The following is a 10,599-nucleotide window of genomic DNA, read 5'->3' on the forward strand; positions in this document are numbered from 1 at the left end:
GTTTGGATAATATCAGTTGTCTTTGATGAAAGGACATTACCAACTGAGTAGTAAACATATAATAAAATAACTAATAAGGAACTATTTCTTCCCATTCTTTATTAACCCTTCATAACTTGGTCTTGTTTCATTAAGCTAAAGGGATTAGCATCGCTAGGAAAACATGACATGAAAATTCTGATGGACACAAGGACTGCTAATTCACATTAAAAATCAGACATAAAAAATAATCCATCTAAATAAACCAGTTTCCTCCAAGGGCGAGATATTCTAACGTGCTTTAGCTTAGATCAAGCGTGGCACTAGTGACATTTTGTTGTGGGGGCTGTCCTGTGCATCACAGGATGTTTAGCAGCATCACTGGCCTCTACTCACGAGATTTAATAGTATCCTTCCCCAAATCATTTCCATTTAAATGTCCCCAGACATTGACAAATGTCCCCCGGGGGGCAAAATTGTCCCCAGTTAAGAATCACTGGCTTGGAAGGTTAATGAAGTGGGTAGTAACGTGTCATTACTGCTCTTGTGAGCATCAGACAGGCGTTCTCTTCCCTCCCCTCTGACGCCTGAGTCATAAACACAGATCCCCTCCAATGAGATCAACTAATGTAAGAGACATAAATATAGGAAAACTAAAGAATTCTTTTATTTAGTGAGAAAGGAGTAAATGACAGCCAGCTTATATACAGTTAAATAGAATAAAAAAAAGAATATAGACATCACAGTGATGAATTTTCACAAAGGTGACAGATTTGTACTACAGAGCAATGGAATATTTATAAGCAATATTTATAAGCAATATATCATGGTATTAGTGGCTAGTTTGTATCCAATTAGGTTTTCTAAGCTCTAGAACATTTAAAACATTAGACTTTAAATTCTAAATCTAGACATGACAATTTTAAGTACACCACTCAGTCATTTAAAACTTCTAAGTGCTACTCCTGGGTAAATATTTTTTTTCCTAACATTATTTTTCTCCAACATTTAGAATGTAACATTTCATGTTCCATTAGTAATCACACATAGGATTAAAAGTCCAAGCAAAAAAGTGTCATTCTTTCTATAAAGTGTTCTTTAAAAAAGGGAGAAAAATGAAAGGTATGGACATTTTATACAACTACTGCTGAAGAACAGCGAAAGCAATTCCAAAATATCATGCTTGCTGTACAGAAAGGCGTGGCTCACAGAACCAAGTATAGCAAGCTACAGCAGTTGAAGATCAATCTTTAAGGGGTTGGCAATATTAAATACCGTACACGGCTCTGAGTCTCTTGCCTGGCTAGCGCATGCCCAGAATCTGTCTGCTTTTCAGCTGGTAATTTTTTTCAATGTCTGACAGGGCCTGAGCGCGCAGCTGGGCAGCATGAAGCCTTTTTTTCAGGTCTTTGCACTTGGCTTTGGAGGTGAGCTGACTCTCAGAATTCTCACTCCTCATGATGTTCTCCTTACTCTCCCCACTGAAATGAACTTTCTTCTTAATTATTGAGGATGGAAGATCAAAAAGTTCTTTAGGAAGAAAGAAAAAGAAAAAGGGTTTTGAGTTATTGGAGCAGGAATTCAACTTCTCTGTGTTTATCATACTTATCAAAAATATTCACTCTTTCAGTACTTGTTTTAGTTTCTTTGGAATAGGAGGTCCTGAGGCCGGTGGAAATCGATCAGCCTTTTAATCCACCATGCTGAAAAAATAATCCTGGAGTGTGGCAAATATCAAAGAACATATGCTTGATTCTCTCAATGATCAACTTTTCTCTTAAGGTTAAATGCACTAGGGAGGATGGGCCACAATATAAAACTGCTGGAAATCAATGTCATTTATTTCTATTCTTGAAAACGAGTGCCATTCTACCTAGAACACATTACTTCCAGAAAAGTATGGAAGGAGCAGCTCTTTCTTATAGACAGCACCTAAAGCTTTGGTGAAATATTTAAGAATACTTACTTCAAAGCAGATTAATTGACCAAAAACTTATTTCAAAAGAACCTAAGCAAATTCAGGTAAATCAAGTAACAGTACAGTGAAAAAGGTGACTTGTGCTTTTTACATGAAAAAAAATTTATTTAAAGTGTTAATACTATTAGCTACCTACAGACTATTTAGAGGTTGGGCACCTGCAGGCTTGAATTCTAGAACCTTTTTTATTTTTCCTTTGTGTTCATTTAAAGGAACTATGTTCAAATATTTACTGGACTTATTGTATGGGCCATTGTGGACCAAACAAAGGCCTTATTCTCGTGGGAGGAGATACACCATAAACAAACAAACAAGTCATCTGAGAAATATTTGAGGGTATGTGCTGTAGGGGAAAATAATACTGAGAAAGGGAGACAGAAGGGCTGGGGGTAGTCACAGTGACGAGAGAGTCTTAATAAGGTGACTGAGCAGAGACCCGTTGAAAGAGGAAGTAAGAAACACCACTAAGAAGCCATGAAACTATATGGAGGAACAGGCTCCGGGCCAAAGAGACGCAAAGGCCCTGAGGTAGCAGTACGCTGCACAGAGAAATACAGCATTCCAACTGTCCCATGAAGTCCTGCCTCAGCATTGTGCCTGCTTCAAAGCACCCTTGATTGCTTCAGATTTACCTCCATTGTTTCGAACTTCTCCACCTTTATAACCACAAATACCTACATATTTATAAACAATGTAAATTGTAAATCTTACTAATGGGATAGTTTTCTAAGAAAGAAAAGTGTTTTGAAAAAGAATTAGTATTTCACAAAATAGACTAAGGAGAGCTTTAAATAAAAAAAGACACTGTTGCTCACAGTGAAGATCCTGACATTACTTAAGGCCCTATTGGGGATAATTCTCAGCCATCAATGGGTTTCAGGTATGACACTCACCCAGATAAATATTTTTCCTCACTCTATCACTGTAATCATGATTTAAGTCTACTTTGTCTTTATGGATGTCAGTGTGAAATCTAAGAAAAGCTGAAATAAATATTACAAAAATTCAGGAATGATAAATAGCAATACTGAAGAAAAAGAAGATATTTGAACGGAGATGAAGCCCAAGTTTTATATAATCTTTGTTTCATTTACTTCCATCACTGGTTTCATTGATTCTCATCACTTATCACTCTAAAGTTTCTGTAATAATCACACTAACAAAGTAGTTTTTTTGTCCTGTTTACAAAATGCTGGTCACTGAAGTGATCAAATTCTCTCTCAATTTATTCAAAATAGAAATGAGCCTTCACACATGCTGGTATGAGGAAGCTGTAAGAACTCTTAAGTTTCACTGGAAAACTCAAATACTCGATTTTGAAAACCAACAAAGAACTTTTAAAAATAATCTGCCATGAAATCAAGGGGAAAGACTGAACGCTTTGCATTTCCCATAAAGAGTAGATTAAATTAGATTGAGAGTTTCTGTGAAATGGAGGAAACCTGTTGGAGTTGATCCACCGGTACATACACTAACCACATGTTACTTAAGCAGAGCGCTTGGGACAATGTCCACCCTAGGAAGGGTGACTGTCTACGTATGAGACCTGTCTATATACACGCAGAGCATATGTAGATATGTAACAATCAAATTCTGACAAATACATGTTTCAATTTGAACAGATCTTAGCGAAGATCTAAAGTAATGGCCTACTCTACAGTTGGCTTATCACGCCTTGTAAGCCATACTTTTTATGAAGGATGTGGCATGTATTATTTGGGTATGTAACAACAGTAAATGCTAGGATTTTTTATTGAAAATGGAGAGAGATGTAGAATTCTGTTAATGTGCCCAGAGAAAAATCTAAAACAAACAGCATTATTTTTAAATGTCCTAATTAAAAAAAATAAACATCAAATACTAAACATGCAGTGTGATAAAGTAAACGAAACTGAAGACGAAACCATTATGACTTATTGCTTCAGACCTATGAATCCAGTAAGTAAATCATTGCTATAACAATTCTTATTTTCATTGAAATATAAACTGAAAGGACTACCAAAGCCCCTTGAAGGCAACCCTGGTGTCCACTTCTCGGCATCAGCTCTGTCTGCTGAGTTGATTCTCATACCTGGACCACTTGCCAGAGACAGGAACTTCTGCTCCTTCAGCAGGCTGTAATTCTTCAACAGACTTTCTGCTCTCACCAGTTTATCCTCTGCCAGTCTCTCGCGAACACAAAGCTCTCGTTCCTTCTCTTTAAAAAAGAAATGGAACGAGAAAAAAAGAAGTTAACAAGTGGCTTTGGGTATAAAACAACTCATATTTGGTAATCTTAACACTTCTCCTAGTCACTAAGACTAGCTTGCCACAGCAGTGATTAGTCATGCTTTGCGAAAGGTTTCTTACCGTACAATCAGGTTAACCTGATTGTGCTAGTTTTTAATTCAGTGTTTTAGCGTGTTGTATGTTGTCTCAGGTTTTCTTATGGAGATTGGTTTACGCACAAGTACAAAGTTAGCTTCAGCCTGTGGTCGTTGTGTGGGAATAACTCATTTGGGCATGGGGGTGCGGATAAAAAATTAACGCCATCTCTGTTCTCCACTGAAAACAGGCAGCAGCTGTTCTGCAGGCGTCACCTGGCCTCACAGTGCAACCCGCCCCACCTTCTTCTGGGTCAATGACAGCACCCAACTAGAAGGGACAAAACCACAACCCAGTCAGGAGGTACCTCTTCAGGTCAGTAACAAAGGCTATTTATTTTTTCATGGCCCAGAATTCAGGAAGTTCAGATTTTAGTTGCTATACGAAATTACAAAACACTGGTAATCCCAGTGTTTTATTTTTTACAGAATTCTTTTGCCAGAAGAGTCAAAAAAACGGTTTCCAGGGAAGCATAGGTTGTATATCTACAGAAAGCCTAACAGTACCACACAATTATCATTAGAAAGTAGAACATTAATGAATGCATTGGACTCTTCATAAATACATTTAAATAGAAAAAAATTATAAACTCTGCATTGGACTTAAAGCTGCAGAAGCAAAATCAGGGAGCCACGAGGGTGGTAAGGAGACGGTCACAGCCCCATCTCTTGTCTTTCAATGTGAAAATGAGGAGCCTCGGACCTGTTGCTACCGTGCATAATTCTAAAACCTTTGGTAGCAGCTCTCATTTTGGTGGAGTAGAGATTTTCACCATCAAAAACTAGCACCTCATCAGAGTACTCACACACCTAGACCATCTTGTACCCACATTACTGAATTGCCTGAACATATCTAGTCCTACATACTGTAGGGATTTAGACTCGGACTGTGTTGGATCAGCCATAACAGAAGGTATAAGTAATGGTTTTTATTATGGGAGGCAGCAATTCTTTTACAATGTAAAAACTTTCGAGTATAAATGTATTAAGAAACAGAAAGGAAAAAGTAACAGTAAAGTATAAAGTCTACATTAAAGTATACATTAAAGTCTACAAAGTCTATAGTACAGTGTAATGTATACATAATGTTATATATATATACCATGTACTCTCTATGAGGTAGACCTTAAAGTCTATAAAGTCTTCAATAAAGCGTAATGGCTACTGTGGTAGGGCCCTCAAGGTTAGTGTCCATCAATATTGTGATAGCAATTGATCTTGGACAAAGAGTAAGCTCAACACGAAGGTGCCAAGAAGCTTGATTTACATGTCTTAATATGCATACTTTGGTTTCGCAAGTATCTGTAAGAATGTTCTGATAGAACATACACATGCAAAATACTCTGTTGACACAGATTTCACACATATCACGACAACCCTCCTGGAGCTCTCCTTCGCTCCACCCCCGACTTACGCTCCAGCCTTTCTTCTCTGGCTTTGAGGGCTCGCTCTCGCTCCTGTAACTGTATTTCCTTTAGTTTCAGCTCACTCAGTACAGGGCTGGAATCCTGCAACTTTTCTGGTTCTCCTAATCTCCGCCCCCTTCTCTCAGGATTTTTTCTTTGCTCTTCTGCAACCAAGTCAGCTATCAAAGGGTTCTCCAGAATGTCTTCAACAGAAGGTCGATGGTAATCCTGTCAGAAAAATATCAAGTGTTATAGTCAGATTTCATAGCAGAATATTCATCCTAAAAGGGAAGTTACATTAAAAGGGCATATATTTCCAAGGCATAAGCAAGGACTCTTTTATGGGCCTTAACCACCTGGAAAAATAAGTTCACTGGTGGCTTTAATACATGAGGTTCTGGGTCCACAAGGCAATGCAGATTTTCACTTATCTTTGCTCCTCCTTTAACTGAGAAGGCTCCACCCCTGTGCTGGTACTCGGTGGCACTGCTAGGGTCTGTTTAAGGGCAAGTACTGCCCTTGTATCTCTAAACTATGGCAAGCAGGATACTCCCTCATGGACCTTCAGTCATATTACTTTGCCTATATCCTTCTCTGTAATCCCACATGCCCTTAACTTTTACATCAGCCTGATTCCTAGAACAGCTCCCTCCCCATCCCATGGCCAGATTTTCTCCGCATAATCTCTGCATAATCTCTTTATTAGAGTTATTTCCCCTCTACTCTTTTTAGCTACCCCTCCCCCCACATACCCCTATCTCTGGTCTCTAATTTCTCATCTGGAGCTAAAGGCAGAGTAATAAAGTCTTATGTGGACCCTTCCTGTACCGCCTACCACTGTGAGGTAGACTAGGACAAGGGAGACTGAGGAGTTGGATCCTCTCTGCAGTCTTTGTCTTGTCAGCATGACAGAGAGTGGGAAGAGACAAAAAGCAGACGGTAGGCCAGTAAGGATAAGCAATTTGCCAAATTCACATGTTTTCACTTGTGTTAACAGAGTAGATCTAGCTAAGGAAATATATTTAGTGTTTCTTCAGTCTCATTGCTCTACTAGAGAGAATACGTACTTCGAAATTTATTTGAGAGATAGACACAGAGAGATAGAATCTTATAATCTTTACCTTCAAATTTAACATCCTTGTAATAATGTCATTCAATTCATCAGAGTAACGGTATGGAATTCGCCTGAATTTGCCTTCTCGGATCTTCCCAGCCAATTCTTTCTGGTTGAAAGCTGTAAATGGAGGCCTGGAGAAAAATAAATAATGTAAAAATGAAAATAGAGTAAAAACCAAATCAAGAGCATAGTTTAAGCTCCAGTTGGTACTTATGTTTCCACTTCTGGGATCTTCTCCTACAGGTGTGTTTCCCAACCTTGGCACTAATGACAGTTGGGGTCATATAATTCTTTGTTACGGGAGCTGTCCTGTGCATCACAGTATGCTTTGCAGCATTGCTGGCCTCTGTCCACTAGATGCCAGTAGCTTCCCTAGTTGTGGCGAACAAAAATGTCACCCCATGGAGCAAAACTGTTACCCTCCCCTCCCCACACTGAGAACCACTGCTCCACAGACTAGCTTAGAAGGAAGAAAAAGAAAATCTCCAAATCTCCAGACCTCTCCCCTAGATCTTTGTTTAAACATTTCTTGCATAGGCCTGAACTATTTGCTCTCCCCTGGAGCTAAGCACCAATCTAACAAGAAAGTATCTAACTAGGTTAGAAGCTTGAACAAGTGAAGATCCAGTCTTAGGGGTTATATTATTATTTTTGTAAATAATTTTTTTAACCTGTCCATCTGCCTTAATTTTAGCCAAGGTATGATTCTTTCAGACTTGCGTGGAGGGTTAAGCAGTTGAACCCAGTGAAAGGTGACAAACCTCTCTGGGTATAAATCTCACTAGGAATCTGTCTTTACCATACTTACATTAATGCACACAATTCGTACAGCAAACAACCTAGTGACCAGATATCCGATTTCTCATTGTAGGACATGCGACTCATTTGTTCCTTCAGGGGAAAAAAAGGGTAAGAAAGTAGGAAGAGTTACAAGTTTATTTTGTTTTAAAACTTATAAAATTACCCCTAAGACAAAAATAGAAACTTAAAGTTTGATAATATTTGCTCAAGGAAAAAAAAGGAAAAAAATTATATTATTACTATTTTATACCTACAATAAAAATTTCAAAATACAAAAGGCTGATTTAGCTTATGTCAGATCTTGTATCATAATAACAAAAGATGGTACTTTATACTTCATCTGCAAATTTCTAATGGAAAAAAAGGCAACGACCTTATCCTAATATACTTTGTCATATAGAACTCGTTCATTTATTTTTCCTCCACAAACATTTACCGTTATTATAGACGAGGTGCTGACAATTCAAAGGTGAACAAAAGAGGCCTTTACCTTCACGACATTCATAATCTAGAAACTCCATTTTAAAAGAACCAGAGGAAATTTAAGAATAATCAATACATATATCTAGCTTACATTTAAATGGATATAGACGTAAATGGCTAATTGAATTATTTATATAGTTTCCCTTAGCCCACTCTATAAACCACAGAAGTGACTAAGATCCTCATTTCCTATTTAAATTGTTTGCCTTTCTTCCACACATGCAGTAACAAGTCTACTACAGCTCTTATTCTCAACAGAGGGCACAGAGGCAAATACCAAAATCTTCAGGAGGTCTCTTAGTGTTTTAAAGTCCAACAGGTGTGTCTGATACCATTTCCTGACAATCAATTCCCTAGAGAATGCTGAAGTGATCTAATTACAAAAGTAGGAGGGAAAAGCAACAAAAGAACTGTGCAGGTTTCAAATTTTCCAAGGACCACTTCTGCATAATTTTCCTTTATGTTAAAGGCTTTCTGTTTGGAATTTGATCCAGTGAGAAAATGACTCTGGTAGTCTAATCTTAGCACAAAACAAAATCATTAGTTTACAGTTTTATGCTGTAGTCAGACTGGTTAAATAATTAAAAATGATTTAGAAAATCCTGGAAATGTTTGTGAACTGCCAAAAAAATTAATCTCTCTCCATCTTTGTCTGCTCAGATTTCATATACAACCCATTGGTGCTATCACCTATTGATTCCAGCTTTTCAAAAGCCATCAGGCAATATCTAGAGAGCCATAAGTGGCTGACCCAACAATTTCATTTTGAGAGCTACAGGCCAAGGAAATAACCAAAAAAGGAAGAATAATTCCTATGCATAGCAGTGCTCCTTAGAATTGTGATAAATTTTGGAAACAAAATATCTAGCAATAGAGGAAATACATAAGTAGGTAGACTCTGCAGCCCCCCTTGTAGGAAATGGTAACAAAAAAAAAGAACACAAAAAATTAACACTGAAAATATATTATCTGAAATTAGTAAGCCCCCTGAGCCCTGAATCTCCATGCACAAGAATTATCTAGAGAGTCTATTAAAATTACTAAACACACAAATAAAAAACTCACTTTCCCTATATTTGAATGCTTACAATTAAGAGGTTTAAAAAGTATCTAAATTCTGAAATACTTACAGGAGACATGTAATAAGGTGTGCCAACAAATGTTTTTGCAAAACTCGTATCATGGTTTAATATTCTAGCTAGCCCAAAGTCTCCAAGCTTAACGTTTTGCTTGCCATCCAGGAAAACATTGGCTGGTTTCAGATCCCGATGTAGCACAGTGTGACCGCCATCACTTCGTCTGTGACATTCCTTTAGGGCCAAAGTCAATTGAGTCATCACTCGAAGAACAAACTCTTCGTCTAAGTATTGTCTGAAACCAAAGCAGTTATACAGCATATAACTTCTGAATAAAACTTTTATAAAGATGAGATTAATGTGAATTATCTAGTTTTCAAAGTGTACAATAGAGAAATGAGTATCATATTTTTTTATGAAATATGGGTGTTGATTCCCAGGAATTTCCTCAAGTACTGTGGACCCACCAAATACAAAAACACTCCTCTACATACATGTCTAAGTACTTTATGTCTGATCCTAAAACAAGATGCTTAACAGAAACAAAACCAGGCCCATTTTCAGCTTACATTTCAAGATTAACTTACCTTTCCTTGGTTCCCTTTGTAATTACACTGGCCAGGTCCCCTCCTTCACAATATTCCATTACAATGTACAGCGTTGTGTTGGTTCGGTCAATAATTCGATCATAGTAACGGACAATGTTTGGATGTTTCAGTTCACGAAGCAAATTCACTTCAGAAACAAGCATTTGTTTTTCAGCTTCTGTCATGGAGCCATAGTCAAGTTCTTTCCAAACTAATATCTGTAATAAGAATTTCCCAGGGTAAGAATGAACTCATTATACTCAAAAACAAAGAGTAAATGTTCCAAAATTTAAAAAATACTTCCCTATGAAATAGATCCTACAGTCATCATCTACTTGAGTTCGATAATCTTTAGGACCCCTGAGTTTATTTCCATCCTCTCACTGTTAAGCAGTAAATAATATAATGGGAGAGAGGGCGATGAGGCATATTAGGCCTCTCCCAACCCCTTACCCTCACTTGTTTCGTGGGAAGTTGGCAAAATGTACTTTGCTCAAAGGTAGGGCAGAGACAGTCAAAGTCCCTGACCATTCTAACCAGCCTAGTTTTCCCAAGATGAGTGAGACCTGAGTAAAGATCCCTCCATCAGCAGCCAGGCGGTTTCCTCTCTGCTGTTTCTTTCTGTATCAGGTCAACCTACACACATAGGAATATAGGAAAAATGGATCCAAAACGCCGAATAATAGGTATTTTAAATGAGCTCTGACTGCAAGACAGAAAGTTCCCGGTTCTGGTGGTCCTGTTCCTTTCTCCTGTCCCACAGCTCTACTCTTCATTAAAAATAGCTCAGGAGTCAGTTACCTGTCCCC

The 10,599-nt window shown here is 37.9% G+C and overlaps 1 protein-coding gene across 2 annotated transcripts in view; it reads right to left on the bottom strand.

Moving 5' to 3' along the window:
• Positions 1-622: 622 nt before the first annotated feature.
• NEK2 (NIMA related kinase 2) overlaps positions 623-10,599 on the bottom strand; it is an 11,611-nt gene continuing 1,634 nt past the window's right edge. The window contains exons 1-7 of one of the 2 annotated variants that reach the window (XM_011364495.2): positions 9,791-10,059; positions 9,258-9,498; positions 7,652-7,734; positions 6,848-6,974; positions 5,735-5,954; positions 4,029-4,154; positions 1,206-1,509 (exon numbers count right to left, since the gene is read on the bottom strand). In XM_011364495.2, the coding sequence (XP_011362797.1) occupies positions 1,283-1,509; positions 4,029-4,154; positions 5,735-5,954; positions 6,848-6,974; positions 7,652-7,734; positions 9,258-9,498; positions 9,791-9,975 (1,209 nt within the window). In that variant the 5' untranslated portion in view covers positions 9,976-10,059 and the 3' untranslated portion in view covers positions 1,206-1,282. Of the gene's footprint in view, positions 1,510-4,028; positions 4,155-5,734; positions 5,955-6,847; positions 6,975-7,651; positions 7,735-9,257; positions 9,499-9,790; positions 10,060-10,599 lie in introns of those variants that run through there. The other variant, XM_011364494.2, reaches the window with a different exon arrangement.

This window comes from Pteropus vampyrus, unplaced genomic scaffold, assembly GCF_000151845.1.
Source record: "Pteropus vampyrus isolate Shadow unplaced genomic scaffold, Pvam_2.0 Scaffold98, whole genome shotgun sequence".
Lineage (NCBI taxonomy): Eukaryota > Metazoa > Chordata > Mammalia > Chiroptera > Pteropodidae > Pteropus > Pteropus vampyrus.